The sequence below is a fragment of the Nannobrachium achirus genome (genome assembly GCF_963921795.1).
Source record: "Nannobrachium achirus genome assembly, chromosome: 8".
Classification (NCBI taxonomy): domain Eukaryota; kingdom Metazoa; phylum Chordata; class Actinopteri; order Myctophiformes; family Myctophidae; genus Nannobrachium; species Nannobrachium achirus.
Window position 1 is genome coordinate 61843556 of NC_137817.1, and position 16489 is coordinate 61860044.

The 16489-nt window shown below is 44.1% G+C and overlaps 1 protein-coding gene across 1 annotated transcript in view; it reads right to left on the bottom strand.

Annotated features, from left to right (window-relative positions):
* Positions 1 to 12085, bottom strand: part of oafa (OAF homolog a) — a 73244-nt gene extending 61159 nt beyond the window's left edge. The window contains exon 1 of the mRNA XM_080732250.1: positions 11000 to 12085. Within this exon, the coding sequence (XP_080588376.1) occupies positions 11000 to 11230 (231 nt within the window). The 5' untranslated portion in view covers positions 11231 to 12085. The remainder of the gene's footprint in view (positions 1 to 10999) is intronic.
* Between the last annotated feature and the right edge of the window lie 4404 nt (positions 12086 to 16489).

Genomic DNA, 16489 nt, shown 5'->3' on the forward strand with positions numbered 1-16489 from the left:
CACTGCGCTTTAACCCAACCCGAGCCCTATTGAAAGCTTTTCTAAAATAGCCAACCTACATGTAGACCACGGGATAATACTGATATTTTCACAAATTGGTACCACCCAAGGTGACCGTACGTTTTTTTTAATTTTTGTCTTCCTACATGTCTCTAGTTTATATTTCGGTATGATAACCCTTTCTGAGAAGTAGCTTAGTTGATGTTATCACCCGCTAGAGTTGGTGTCCCATTAACTTTACATTACAGGGAAAAAACGGCCCCCTCAAATGTGTGAAAAGTGTGACTCATCACTTTTCATCCCTTTTTCAAACCACTAAACCGTCGTTTTTAGCGCAAGGAATGTTTTTCGTCCAAAACAGATGCTTGCAATGGATTCAGAATCATGAAAAACCTCTAGTTTGACCCCTCATATGCTACTTAAAGCAGATTATTTTTTCCCTTTTTTCCCTGTAATGTAAAGTTAATGGGACACCGACTCTAGCGGGTGATAACATCAATTAGGCTACTTCTCAGAAAGGGTTATCATACCAAGATATAAACTAGAGACATGTACGAAGAAGAAAATCCAAAAATGTTACGGTCACCTTGGGTGGTACCAAAACCCTGTACTAATGTTGAGTGCTAGTAGATCAGCAATTCTTTAGATTTTTCTTTTTCTTTTATAATACATTAGTTCTTTCCGGAGCGTTTTCTAAGCTTTTATTTGATATACAGTAAAAAGAGAGAGAGAGTATAGGTGAGTGGAACTGGGGACTCACTGCCAGCCAGGCATTAGAGCCCATGTCGTATACCAAGGGTCTTCAACAGGGGGTCCCGTAACCCCTAGGGGGTCCTCAGAGTTACAACAGGTAGTGGTCCTCCAAATCTTTGTGTGATAGAAACTTTTTTTCTCCTTTTTAATATTAACTCATTGACTGCCAAGGCACGAGTTTCACGAGTTATTACAGTAGTCCCAGGCTGCCACAGCCCGAGTTTCCCGAGTTGGAAGCAATTTTGAAAAAAAAAAAAAAAAAAAAAAAAAATCAAATTTTTTTTTATAAAATAATTTCTAAAAATGCCTCAAATGTATTAGGCATGATCGCAATTGCGAAATTGCATGTTTAGCCCCATAACAAACACATCTTTCAAAATGTCAAAAATGGCTGTTTTGTCTGACTTTGAAGGCTTGTATCTCATGAATGCCTGAACGGATTTCCAAGCGGATTTTTTTGTTTGAAAGCTGTTAAAAAGTACTACACATATGGTGCATGATCTAGGCATGGGCGTGCACGATCCGTGCACTAAAAATGTATCCGTGCACTAGAAATTTAGGAAGGTGGCAGTGTTTGTTTTGTCTGACTTTGAAGGCTTCTATCTCATGAATGCCTGAACGGATTTCCAAGCGGATATTTTTGTTTGAAAGCTGTTAAAAAGTACTACACACATGGTGCATATATGGTGCATGGGCGTGCACGATCCGTGCACTAAAAATTGATCCGTGCACTACAAATTTAGGAATGTGGCATCCTGGTACTTGGCAGCCATCTTGAAAAGGGCATTCAATGAGTTAACCACTTTAACCCTAGCGTCCATATTCTGAGAGCTTTAGCCAAAAGTAGCAGATTTACAAGCTCACGGTGAGGAGGTTTGATGTAGAGGGGAAAAAGATAGTGTGCTCTTTTTCCCCTCTACATCAAACCTCTTCATTACAGAGAGAAAGGTCAAGTTTATTAAGTATTGACGGTTCAAGTGGTTAAATATCTGAAAAACAAATTGACATGAATCCAAAATACACTGATGATAGTTGCTGTCAAACGATGAAACTAAATGGAATCTATGGTGGGGGGGGGGGGTCCCTGCTTCATCTCTCTCTCAACTAAGGGGTCCTTAGCCTGAAAACGTTGAAGACCCCTGCCGTATGCCATGCACCCTAACCATTTGGATCGCCCCAGGCTGAAAGTGTGGCTACGTTCACCAGCGACTGACCAAGGGAGGACAAAACAAAACGTCACAGCTCAAAGGGGCCTTTTTCCACACCGGCAAAGAACCGGTTCTGGTTCTTTCTCCCGCCTATGGGATGAACCAGAGGTGAGCTTTTCCACCGAGAACTGAGTTGGTTCCGAACTGTAAAAGTTGGTTCGCGGCCAGTTCTCAAGAACGAACCAAGGTTCCAAGAAAGTTGCCATCCCATAGGCGGGAGAAAGAACCCCGAACCGGTTCTTTGCCGGTGGAAAAGGCCCCAAAAAGAACCTTGACCTGAGCAGGGACGTGCTGGCCATTGGGAAAAGCGGGACAACTCCCGAACGGCCGGTTCATTCCCGGACGGTCCAGGCCGGCCCTTAGGAGAAAAATTTAAATAAAATGTCGGCCTTCGTTCCATTTTGGGGGCTGGGTGGCCAACAAAGTAAATCGTCACTGTCGGGCAGAAACCTTGTATCTCCAAGTTTCAAATGTATACATTTTTTTCGCAAAGCAAAGCCCTGCTTCATCATACAAGGCCGTTGCACAAAAGTAGTGAAAACAGCAGATCTACAAGCACACACTGTAGATCGGCTGTTTTCACTAGTTTAAATGATTTTTAAAATGATAAATACAAAACAACCGGTTTTGGACATACAAGGTTTCCACCCGACAACGACGATATATAACTCATGTACAATAATTGGCCCACTGGCTTGTCACTTGTCATGATCTGAAATGGCAAATCTTAGAGTAGCAGCAGCGCTATAGAGAGAGATCTCTCTCTATAGCGTGCAATGAGGGCCTCTCCAACTCTTTTTCCCGGGCTGAATCAGGGGCCCAGCACGTCCCTGGACCTGAGCAATGAGAGCAACACCCTACAAACCTACCCACCTACCGCCCTCCTCCTACACTTCTTCTTTATGACCCCCCCCCCCCCCCACACACACATTGTTTGACGTCCCTGTTTAAACACTCTTCTTCCCACATGAGGCTCCTCCGGAGCGTAAATTTCACATGGCAGCTGGAAGTCACAGTTCATCCAACTTTCCATAAATCCTGGAGATACTGTTGTTGCGAGAGCCGGGATGAAAACCACATGGAGGAATGGAAAGAGAGAGAAAGAGGGAGAGAGAGAGAGAGAGAGAGCATGTGCACACATAGACGTCAAACGAGGCTTGAGCCCCTGCCCTTTTATCCGTCTGTAAAAAGTAGGGATGGGTATCGTTCACCTTTGAATCGATATACCTTTTTCGATACCTGGGAATCGATACGATACCCTTTTCGATACCATTTTCGATACTTTTTATTTAAGTTGAGGTGATGATGATGATCACACAGTGTGGCGGAGCGGAGAATATAGACGTTGGATAATCATCATAATAATAAACATTATAGGCTATTGTCGGCTATTTTCCACAGTAACGAGTGTAGCCTACTAAAGCAGTCATTAAACTCTCAGTAGCCCAACTGTTACAGATGCGACCGGCCAGGGGTGCGTTCCAGAGTATCGAAACAAGGTATCGTTAGTTTTTACTTGAACCGATACCCGATTGTATCAACGTCATGCAATCGATACCATTAAAAGTATCGCAGACGATACCCATCCCTGGTAAAAAAGTGTCCTCTCTCCGGACTATGAATGCAGTTTTTTTGGGCGGTGGTCACACCGTCTCCATAGCGTGGCCGTGTGTGTATCCATGTATGTATGTAACCGCTCACTTCAAACTTGGGTTGGATTTTTCTATTGTGAAAGAAATGCAAATGCCCTCTTTCCATGCCATACCTGAAGGCAGCATTCAAGAGAATTGCCTTGTCCAAACTCTCCTGAACTTGAATGCAGCGTCTTATGTTGAAAGAATTGCCGTTACGCCACATCTCCAGTATTGATGACTTGATTATGCTTAGTTCAGTGTGGTATCAAGCACCGGAAATAGCCAACCTCCAAGCTCACACAACGCCGGTGATGTCACCAAAAGGCCCTTTTAGAAATGTCAGCCCCTGCCTCTCTAACATTCTCTGCACGTCCCTGGGAGCGAGAGAGAGAGAGAGAGAGAGAGAGAGAGACGCCAGCGAGTGGAACTGATAGGCTAAATCAGGAAGCAAGAAAACCAAAGTGATCTAAGACGACTTGATTCGAATAACGCGAACCATCTGTACTGAGCGTTTTTACACATGCGAGACGGCATAAAGTCGGACGCCCCTACGTCGCAGGCCTGCTGCGACCGCGGTTTTCCCGGTGAACCTGAGCGCAACGGTGGGGGCCGATAGGCAAGGAGGGTCTCGAGCTTATGAGAAACAACTAAAAGAAGACCTTAAAACCTGGCGAAAACAGTTGTGTGCATTAGCGCTAGATGAGGATAAAGGAAATCATTAAAGAGAAAACATTCAATTAACTTCTGAAAAGCCTACTAGGCCTTAAAATCCGGCGAAAACAATTGCATGCATTAGCGCAAGATTAGATGAGGATAAAGGAAATCATTAAATGGAAAACAACTTCTGAAAAGGCTTCTAGTAGGCCTTACACTAGCCTACTAGTAAAACGAGTGGAACCGCGATCTTGCCACACGGGAATAATTGTGGTTGTAAACAATAACACAAACAATATAAATCCTTAGTCTAGTAGTGGGAATAAGAGGTTATCATCATGGCCCCATATAACTTTTAAATATCTTGCAATAGAGGGTATGCGCGTGACATCACTGTTGCTGGAAGTTATGTGGGAATACGCCTACTGAGTGGCAAAACACTCATTTCTGCCATATACAGCCCATACATCCAAACAGAAAAGTACTATCTGATTGTATTAAACAAAGTTAACTCACCAACATTGCGGCTGTACTGAAAGCTTGAATTATCCTCTTTCTATCTGCAAAGTTTTTGTTTCATAAAAATCCACCATAGGCATGTTATGAGCTACTTTCTGTCAAGACATTCTGTGCAGGTTTTTATTTTTCCAAGTGTCAGAGTTTGGAAGCACTCGTTTTCTACAACACAACATCCTGCTGCCTCCTGCATTATGTGCAAATTAGAAACAGGTGGTATGCAGGGCCGTTGAGTGATTTGCAACGAGCGCTTCCAAACTCCAATGCTCCATGCTGCTCAATATTTTGCCACTCAGTCTAGATTAGGGGGGCAGGTCCCAGTGGACGTGCATACCCATTGGCGACGAGTCTTACTAAATCGAAAAGAGTGCCTATCAATCAATACATAAAGCTATATAACCTCTTCATCATCGCCAATAGTCAGTGGTGTGTGTTCCCCTCACTCCCCGCACCCCCCACCGTTGCGCTTAGGTTCACCGGGAAAACTGCGGTCGCTGCGGCCTGCTTCTCTGAAAAACCTTCGGGTCCTCCTCAGTCAGAACCCCCTGCGGCTCCGGCGGAGTCTTTTGTCTTGGCCGTGTCACCAGTGATTGGCCCTGACGGCCCCTCTTTCTCTTTCAAGTTCTAAATTAGCTGTTTTGGTTAGTGGAGCAGACGTCCAGATCAAAAAGGTCAGACATGCCCACTTAATCCTGGTAAATCTCCCCTCCCTTTACATCTCGCCAGCCTGTCAGCCTGCGGTGTGACGGCAACCATCACAGTCACAGAGTCACACATGCCTTCAGCACCGCCGGTCTCTCTCCCGAGGGCCACGACTACCACGGTGTGTGATCATTGAGTTTTTGCCTCCCTCCAGAGACTGTACATTTAAGCTCCGGTTAAACCCGTTTAGGCCTAGAATTATTGAATGCTTTAACCAGTGAAAAATAGCAGATATACAAGCTCACAGCGCGGCACCGAGTGCCGCGCTGCGAGCTTGTAGATCTGCTATTTTTGAAAAAGTCATGAAAATGTGTGCAAATCTTTGAATATATGCATTTTCAAAGCGAACGTTTGTAACTCAAATTTTGCTTCTTGGGGGGTCCCTGGAAATAGATATTTTGAGATGGGGGTCCGTGGCCAAATACATATCATTTTGGGGGTCCTTCACATGAAAAGGTTTGAGCACCACTGACATAGTAGTCTCTCAAGAACAGACTAACTGAGCTCCAGTTAAGTGAAAAGGACCTTTTCTTTGACGATGGCTGGCCAGATTGCTGACATAGAAACATAGGGTTTTTTCCCAAAAACTTAGAAGGATTCAAAAGACACTTATAGAATCGGGTCAAAATTCTAATTTTCACGATTTTTCAAAAATAGCAGATCTACAAGCTCGCATATCTGCTATTTTTTTATATTAAATGGGTTAAACTTTGTTACAACGCAGTGTCGCGGACCGGGAATAGCCGATCTATAAGATAGATAGATACCTTCCTTTATTATCCCAAGGGGGAAGTTCAGTCACCCAGAGGCGGCACAGCAGTTAAGGTTACAAGTTACAGGAAAGTAAGACAAAGAAAAAGGACTGTTGTGTACAGCCGAGAGACAAAAACAAACAAGAAAGAAGAATCAACAATACAGGAGAATCAACCATACAGAGCAAACTAAGTTTAAAAAAAATATATCCACAATTTTCACCACGTCCCATCGTGCATTGCGCAGAAGGTGTGCGGCAGTTCCGGCGTCGCAGCCGAGTGTGATCTACAAGCTCACAACGGTTGCATCTGCGACGCGACGTGAGCTTGAATGTCAGCTGTTCTCCGGATGTGTCCCGCAAATAATTCTACAGTAAATTCTCGCGTAAACAAGTGGATATATATATATATATATATATATAAAGTGTCAAGAACAGTTGAAAAAGACACAACACAACAAAATTAGTAGTACCTAAAGTTTCTATAATGGATTGCAATTTTTATAATTTTATATATCGTCGTTGTCGGGTGAAAACCTTGTATGTCCAAAACCGTTGGCTTTGCATTTGTCATTTTAAAAATGATTTAAACTAGTGAAAACAGCCGATCTACAAGCACACAACGCCTCGCGGTGCGAGGCGTTGTGTGCTTGTAGATCGGCTGTTTTCACTACTTTTGTGTGACGCCCTTGTATGATGAAGCAGGGCTTTACTTTGCGGAAGAACGTACAAATTTGAAACTTGGGGATACGAGGTTTCCACCCGACAACGACGATATTATATTCTATAAGCTCACAGCGCGGCGTAGCGAAGTCAGCTCAAAGATCTGCTATTGTCTGCTCCTGCACCGCCTTCGTATCAACGGAGCGTAACTCAGGCATTTAGGTGTCTCTGACGTGTGCCAGTGATTGTGGAAAAGCGTCTCGGGTTTCAGACCATCACGGAGGAGATAGTAAAATGTTCAGACAGGGGACCCCAGCCAGTGATACCCGATCCACAGTCCACACCACCACTTTTAGAAGAATGCTAAATATGGCCACTCACGCCTCTGTGAGGAGTAGTAAGGTTGTGACTGAGGCTAAGGGGTCAGTGCGGGGTCCATAACTGGGGGTACACAATGACGATGCCCTCTTATCACCTTCCGAGATGGAATAGTTACTGGGGGCCCCGTCCTGCACGCCACAACTACTTACTAGTAGTAGTAGTAGTAGTAGTAGTTCTTTTCAAAGTACTACTACTTTGAAAAACATTTTAAAATAGTTCAAGTAGCCAATCTACAAGCTCACAAAGTGTAGACGTAGATTGGCTATTTTCACTAAAAGGTTTAAGCCAGGGGTCTTCAAAGTTTTCAGGCCAAGGACCCCTTAGTTGAGAGAGAGATGAAGCAGGGGCCCCCACAATCTTATCATAGATTCCATATAGTTTCATCGTTTGACAGCACAATCATCAGTGTATTTTGGATTCATGTCAATTTGTGTTTTCAGATATTTAACCACTTGAACGGTCAATACTTAATAAACTTGACCTTTCTCTCTGTACTTACTTAGTCTGCTCTTCTCCCCTCTACACCAAACCTCTATTTTTGGCTAAAGTTCTCAGAATATGGACGCTAGGGTTCAAGTGGTTAATATAAAAAAAGAAAAAGGTTTCTATCACTCAAAGATTTGGAGGTCTCCCTGTAGTAACTCTGAAGACCCCCTATGGGTCTCCAGACCCCCTGTTGAAGACATAAGGGGTAAGGCTAGTAAGATAGGGCCCTGTGTGTCCATGTGGGAGTTTACTGGTTCTGATTCAGCGGATCCTCCTCGGTTGGTGGGCAGCTTCTCTTCTCAGATAGGTCTGGACTCGGAGGGGCTGTGTGTGTTATTTTCAAATGTAATTTATTGAATGAAGCGTCAGCGTTAGTTTATGCAGGGCATGGGAGTCAAGTCGCCGCCAGGGTGGTGTAGTCAGATGTCAGTCAGCTCTGTTTTCATTCTCTCTCATATCAGCTGGTCATTACGTCACATTGTCATAGTCCAACCAAAAAAGGGGGGCCCCTTTAAATACGGCCCGCTTTCTCTACCTATGCTTCTGAAGCTCAGAACCATTCGCTGCTAGCTGCTGCCCTCCTCCACCCCAGCATCCACCTTGGCTTGCACCATCAGTTGGTTAAACTCATTCTTGTGATTGTCTGATTAAGTTGTCTGCTGATAAGTTCATGTCATGTTGGGAAGCTCATTCTGTTACTTGTATTTATGTCATGTCATGTATTGCTGCTGTTCTGCTAATTGTCTCCCCATGGGGGGTATTGTTATGCGTTCCCTGATTTTGCTTTAGCATGCTCAGAAAAGCCTGCGCAAAATTCAGGGAGCATCTCCGAACGCGGAGCCCTTCAAACGCCTAGATTAACTGTATGCCATTTATGCAATAAATGGTTAAATATCCTTGCCAAGATTCTGTTCAATTTATGCAATAAATTGTTATATTCTTGACGTGAATTTTCCTGCCTAAAGCGCACTTAGACCCGTCTGCTGTTGTTATGCACTTGCAAAAAACAAATGTTACTTTACTGGCACTATTACGTACGCATGCATTTTCATGTGCGGTCCAAGACAAATATGTCCCTAAAAAAAGGGACAGATAAGGTCACAGTGAACCTTGAACCATCCATGCCCACAGGCAACAGTTCTCCACAACCCAACAGGCTGTCATTCATGCCTCGTTGCCTCACAGGCTTTAGAGTTTTCTCCAGGGACGTGCTGGCCATTGGGAAAAGCGGGACAACTCCCGAACGGCCGGTTCATTGCCGGCCGGTCCAGGCCGGCCATTAGGAAAAAAATACAAATAAAATGTCGGCCTTCGTTCCATTTTGGGGGCTGGGCGGCCAACAAAGTAAATCGTCACTGTCGGGCAGAAACCTCGTATCTTCAAGTTTCAAATGTGTACATTTTTTCGCAAAGCAAAGCCCTGCTTCATCATACAAGGCCGTTGCACAAAAGTAGTGAAAACAGCAGATCTACAAGCACACAACGCCTCGCACCGCGAGGCGTTGTGTGCTTGTAGATCGGCTGTTTTCACTAGTTCAAACGGTTTTGGACATACACGGTTTCCACCCGACAACGACGAAATATAACTCATGTAATTGGCCCACTGGCTTGTCACTTGTCATGATCTGAAATGGCAAATCTTTGAGTAGCAGCAGCACTATAGAGAGAGATCGCTCTCTATAGCGCGCAATGAGGGCCTCTCCAACTCTTTTTCCCGGGCTGAATCAGGGGCCCAGCACGTCACTGGTTTGCTCTGAGATAGACCTATTGTACCTAAAACAAACATTAGTCACAAATATTTGTTGCCAGGTCTGACTCATAAAAAGAAAGCGTTTACTCGTATCCACAGTATAGGCTACTTGTGGTTCCCGTCCTAACACCCACGTGTAAAAGTAATCACTGTGCCAAGTTCTGTCAACATGGCAACACATCTTAAGGTTTGCTGAGGATACGAGTAGCTCATCATTCTGGTGCAAAGCAAAAGGGACTGCAACACACACAGAGTGATGGCATTTGCTGTAAAACACTGACTATCAACATGTTTTATCTTATAGGTTCTCAAACCTTTTTAGGCCGTGACCCCCAAAATAAACATATATGAAACTGGGGACCCCCACCCTGACAAGCACTTGGAATTGTAGGAGGTATTACATTTAATGTGACTCGGTTCCACAGATAAATGAAAATAGCAGCATCGGCTATTTTCACAATGTTGGCCTCTTGCTTACTTCATATTTGGCAGTTTGGCCAAAAAAAAAAAAAAAAAAAAACGTCTTGAAAATCCTTAAATTGACTCTGTTGTACTTAATTGCACAGTAGCCTATTAATGGTTAAGTTAAACTATCTGTTATTAACTAAAGAAGATTAACTACTAGTCATTAAAGGGGCCCCCTTGGAACCCCATCAAGGACTCACTGGGGGTCCCCGGACCCCATGTTGAGAAGCACTGCAGTAAAAAGCAGCCTTATTGACTCCACTTTATTAGAATACAGAAATAGGTGGCAAAAACAACAACCAAGGCAAGGGGCATTACATTCTGGTGTAAGCCATTTAAAAACAGTGGTTCTCAAAGTGGGGTCCGGGTACCCCCAGGTGTCCTTGAGGGAGTTCCAGGGGGCCCCCAGACCCCAGCTGACAAATGGAACCAAATGAACCCATAACCAAGTGTACACTCTGAGTTATGGTGGTCTGTGGTATAATGCAGTGGTTTTCCAAGTCTGGGGACCCCCAGGGGTACTTCAGTAGGTTCCAGGCAGGGGGTCCCCAGCTAAATTAGTTTTTTTTCTCTTTTTTCTTTTTTCTTCTTTTTTCTCTTTTTTCAAAAATCTTGTTTGACGTCTTTTGGGGGCACAAAAAATACTTTCAGATGGGGGTCCACAGCCAAATATACTTGAATATACTAGGGTTCCCCTAATTTTGCTTTGAAAACCACTGCTTTAGACCACAGACCACCATAACTCTGAGAGTGTACAAATGGTTATGGGTCTATTTGGTTCCATTTGTCAGCTGGGGCCCCCCTGGAACTAACTCAAGGACTCCTGGGGGTCCCAGGCAAAATTAGGGGTCCCCAGCCAAATTAGTTCATGATTTTAGTTCATGACACCAAAAATCTTTTTTACAACATACTTTCAGATGGCCGTCCACGGACAAATATACTTGAATATACTAGGGTTCATTGGCATGAAAAAGTTTGAGAAGCAGTGATTTAAAACCAAACATACACACACACACACACACACACACACCACTGACCTGTTTGAAGTCTGCCACAAAGGTGATCAGTGTTCCATCTCCCTGTTTGAACTCCACTGATATGGTGTCCCTGTCCTGGTCCGCCTCCAGCAGCTCCTCAGTGACCAGGCCGTCCGTCAGGCGGACCCTCACCCGCAGCTCGGACCCCTGGAGTCCCCGGACGGCAGAGAGCAGCAGCAGCAGTAGTAGTAGGACACCGAATGAACCCGGAGGGACGACACTCGCAAACATTCCAAAAGACTGGGCTTTTAAAAAAACAAAACTGAACCGAAAGAACACGGGGGGGAGGGAAAAAAGACTTCAAAAATGAGTTCAGTTCATAATAATAATAAAATAAAATCCTCTTTTATTGCTGTTTTCGCTGTATTTCGATGAGCCATTTGCGACCGTTGAGTCTATGGATGTGAACAAAACCCGTGCGAGTCACTTCTTCTTCAAGGGGAATGTTGGATAAACTGCTGCTGCGAATCATTATTGAAAAGAAAACGGGCTCCAAGACTCACAGAGAGAGCGGATTGTACATTCCTTTATGAATTAAAACCCGTAGTACGTTCATTATTCTCCCATACACTTTCTTTAAAAGTCGGCTTTCTCATCGGTTGTTCTGGCGAGTCTTAACTGCCAGTCCTAACTGCCAGTTTTAACAGTCTTTTTAGAACTCTTATAACTTCGCAGATTCGCGAGGAGAAAAGCTCGTGGAAACGACCGACACAGCGCCGATCACCACCACCACCACCATGCCATTTGCCCCCCTAAAAATCTCTGCTTTTCACCCGCAGCGCTGCCAGCCAAAGTTCCATTGAGAAAATGTTGTTTTAAAAGCCTCTCTCACAGTCCGTCAAGCTTGACTATTAGGATCATGCGCCGCTCCGTTCCTCTCCGCTGCTGCGAGCACAACTGTGTGTGTTGTTGGACTGTTCATGCTGATCATGGCATTCTGGTGATATGTTATTATATATCCTCTATCTCTGTGTCTTCTCTCTTCTATTCATGCAGTCCATCGGTCCATGGTGTCCTGACTGTCCTCCTGTCTGTCCCACCGCTTCTCTTCTTGTGGCCTCCCCCAAACTTTCAGTTGTGTGAGTGGATGATGTGGTTCTATTGGGTGCTGTGCTGTGCTGTGTGGTGGTGGTAGTAAACTCTTAAAGACACACACCCACACACACGGTCGCACGTGCACGCGCGCACACGCACGCAAGCAGCAGTGGTGGGAAAAGTAGCCTACTCAAATGTTTTACTTTAAGTAAAAGTATCTATACTGCAATCTAGAAATGCTATCTGTTACAAGTAAAGGTCCAGAAATCGAAAATGATTTGAGTAAAAGTACAAAAGTTTTGGAATCAAAATGCACTTAAAACACCAAAAGTAAAAGTAGGCTGATTATGCAGAATGTCCCATTTGATTTCAAGTTTTCAAATGTATAGAATTACAAAATGTATATAGGCTAGGGCTGAAATGTTTATTGTATGTTTTGTAATAAGTTACAATCTAAAAAGGGACTATAGTTGTCAAATAATTGTCGTGGAGTAAAAGTACAATATTTGGATCCGAGATAGTGGAGTAGAAGTAAACGTAGGCATTGGAAATTGGACATACTCAAGTAAAGTACAAATACCTCAAAATAGTACTTGTACAAAATTGTATTTACTCAAGTAAATGTACTTAGATACTTTCCTCCACCGACTCTCTCTCACACACACACACACACACACACACACACACACACACACACACACACACACACACACACCACCCTCACAAACTCTGTGCCCATCCCCCCTAGGGCTCATGTGACCCGTCACTCCAACCAACAAGCAGGCTGAACTGAACTAATACCCCCCAACAACAGTTCTGGGTGTTATTAGCTTATTTAATCATAGCTGTGTGGCCGTTGTGTTATTAGCTTATTTAATCATAGCTCTGCGGGTGTTGTCGCCCACCTCTGCATGTATTAAAGAGGGCAGCTGTTCTGAAGAGTATTGTTTATCATTGGATGAATCAAACAGCTTGGTTTAATATCGACTTGGTGTTGTTGTGCTTTTGCAGAATTGCAGTGATAGCTACTGAAGTTAGTGGTTTAAGAACTATAACAGTGGTTCTCAAACTTAGGGTCGGGACCCCAAGTGGGGTGCCCAAATTATTTTGTGGGGTCCCCAGATGATTAGCTCAAAGGGGAAGACAACCCATTTTCAATATTGAACTATGTCATTAATATAACTTAGAGGAGTTGTGTGGAAATAGAAAAAAAGTTCCCCCCCTTCTGTGTTGCCTAGAACTGGAGGATTGATTTTGGGGTTTGTATTGTAAAGTACAACTTGATGACATCACACCGTTGTGTAAGTTATATTAATGACATAGTTCAATATTGAAAATGGGTGGTCTTCCCCTTTAATGTAAAAAGAAATGTCTCACTCAACGGTGAACAAACCTATATAAGTGTATACAGGGTATCTGCACATTTATAAAGTGACAATTTTAGTATTTTCAAGACAGTTTTAATACAAAACTGGCCAAACTGTCAAATATGAAGTAAGCAAGAGGCAAACATTTTAGCGGTGCGAGGCGTTGTGAGCATGTAGATCTGCTATTTTCACAATATTATATCTGTGGAACCGAGTCACCTTAATGTAATACCTACAATTCCAAGTGCTTGTCAGGGTGAGGGTCCCCAGTTCAAATATGTTTATTTTGGGGGTCACAGCCTAAAAAGGTTTGAGAACCCCTGACCTATAACCATCAAAGCAAATAAAACATGTTTTTTTTATGAATGTTTCTATTGTAGCCTGTTTGCAATAACAATTTGACTGATTGATTGATTGATTGATTGATTGATTGAGTACTGCTTTAATAGTCAGAAATGCTAAAAGGATAACACAAAAAAGGTCCTGGGGACTTGTTTCCATTGTGGTCCTATGTATTCAATTCATCGACTATAGAATAACAAATTGAAACGATAATACATCTAATCAACAAATACAAACACTATGTGAGATGGGGAAATTACTTTTACCTCTCCTTGTGGTCTCCTGATAGTCATCTTTTCAGAGCAGATTAAAAAGAAACCAGTGTTTCACAACTTTAAATGGTAAATGGTGCATTTATATAGCACCTTTATCCAAGGCGCTTTACATAGACTGTGCATTACATTCACCCATTCACACACACATTCATACACCGATGGAAACCATGCAGGGCACCAACCTGCTCATCAGGATTCAGGAGCAACTAGGGGTTCAGAGTCTTGCTCAAGGACACTTTGACAGTAACTCTGGGGGAAGCCGGGATCGAACTGGGAAACTCGCGGTTCCCAAGCGGCCACTATAGGCTACTCCACTCCGCATTCCACATTTCCGTGGCAAAGTAAGATGATCATTTCCCCATGTTTGTTCAAAGTTTGGATGGTACAGATCATGGTTGTACAGACCATTCCTCTAGTGTTGTGACTGTCACAACAACTGTCACTTTAGAGAAGTAATTGGACAGGTATGAGGTATAATTAAGTGAAATATATTTAGAAATGTAAATGTAACAATACACTCTTTTCTTTGTGGGCTTATTCCTTTATCTATCTATAAATGTGAGTCTCTGCGTGTCTGTGTGTCTGTCTGTCTGTAATCCGCGTATCTTGACAACCGTTTTTGAGAACGGCTTCAGATTCGGCACACGCGTTCCCCGCCGCGGCGCGGAGTGCAGTGCCGGGCCTCGACCCGACCCGATGCGCGTTTTTCCGAAACCGGCGCAAACCGTTCGGAATCTCCTTATGCAGAGCTGATTGTTGACATCAGGCTGTTCCGGAGGAAATCGGCGCAAGCGCTGACTCATTGTGACATCACTTCATAAAAGGCTCTGACAAAATGCCATAGTTACGTATTGAATGTCATCAGTATGACATAACCGAATATCTGAATTCTTAGTTCAATTGGTTCTGATGCCAGTCTTCTAAAGTAAACCACTCACACTGATCAAATATTAGATTGCCCTACATTCAGATTATTCAATAAACCAGTGATAACGTAACTGACTTGTTGAACAATTAATCAATCAACATTTATCCACAATAACATTTCATCGCTTGTACCGGCATGACAAATAAACCCTCTTTCTTGATTTTTTGATTCTTGATTCCTACTGACCTGCGATGCACCCAAAATATCTGAATGGCAGATCTAGATCTTATCTTATGAGGGATCTCAGTCAGTGCCACATTAAATGGTGCGTATAGTCTGTCTGTGTGTGTGTGTGTGTGTGTGTGTGTGTGTGTGTGTGTGTGTGTGTGTGTGTGTGTGTGTGTGTGTGTGTGTGTGTGTGTGTGTGTGTGTGTGCGTGCGTACATGCATGCGTATTTGCGTGGGTGTGCGTGGTGTGAGTGTGTGAGTGCGTGTGAGTGTGCTTGCGTGCGTGTGTATGAGTGTGACTGCTTGTGTGTGTGTGTGTGTGTGTGTGTGTGTGTGTGCGTGCGTGCGTGCGAGCGAGCGTGTGTGTGTGTGTGTGCGTGCGTGCGTGCGTGTGAGCGTGCCTGCTTGTGTGCCTGCTTGTGTGTGCATGCGCGCGTGCGTGTGCAGGCGTGCGTGCGTGTTTGCGTGCATTGCGCGTGCCCGTGACCATTCGTGCATGCAACGAGGAGAAGCTCTCGCACACCAAACCACCCGAGTAGATAGATCTCTTATCTTTCCCTCCGCTGACGCATTGCATTCTGGGTGGGCCTATAACCCCGGGTTGGTGACCCCGGCTGTGGCAGCACTTGAGTGCTGCGCAGACCAAGTGGCGCGGCGCTCCAGTGGAGCAGAAAACAAACAGAACGGCCATAAAGCAGAGCAAACACTGTCATCTGGAGCTCCCAAACGAACAAAACTGGGCCCTGGTCCCTGATAGATTGGAGGAGTGGAGGCAGGGTCAGGCAAACACATCTCCTTTGTGATGGGCTTTCAGTCCTCAAACATTCTCGGACTACGTCTCAGTTATGCTCCTGAACTGTGCTCCGTACAGCGACGGTGTCGCACGGTGAAAATAGCAGATGTACAAGCTTTGTATCGCGTTGTGTGTGCACGCAGGGGTGTCACGCCAAATTCGGGGCCTGGGGTACAAGGATTCACTGCGGGCCCCTCATGAACTGGGAACACATTATTACGCATTATCTTGTGCTTTAACTATTGAAAAATAGGAAATAGTGTCTTGCTCGTTGTGAGCTTGTAGATCGTCTATTTTTGGCAAAGAGCTTTGGTGTAGAGGGGAAAAAGAGCAGGCACTGTGTGCCGCGCTGCGAGCTTGTAGATCTGATATTTTTTTTAAATCGTGAAGAGCAAGTCTTTGAATATTTCAAATCCTTCTAAGGTTTTTGGAAAAACCCATGTTTCTATGTCAGTGGTGCATGCTTTCATGTGAAGGACCCCCAAAATTATATGTATTTGGCCATGGACCCCCATCTCAAAATATTTATACATGGACGAGAGAATTCCAACCGGCGGAGAACGGTTGGAGAAGGTTTGCAGG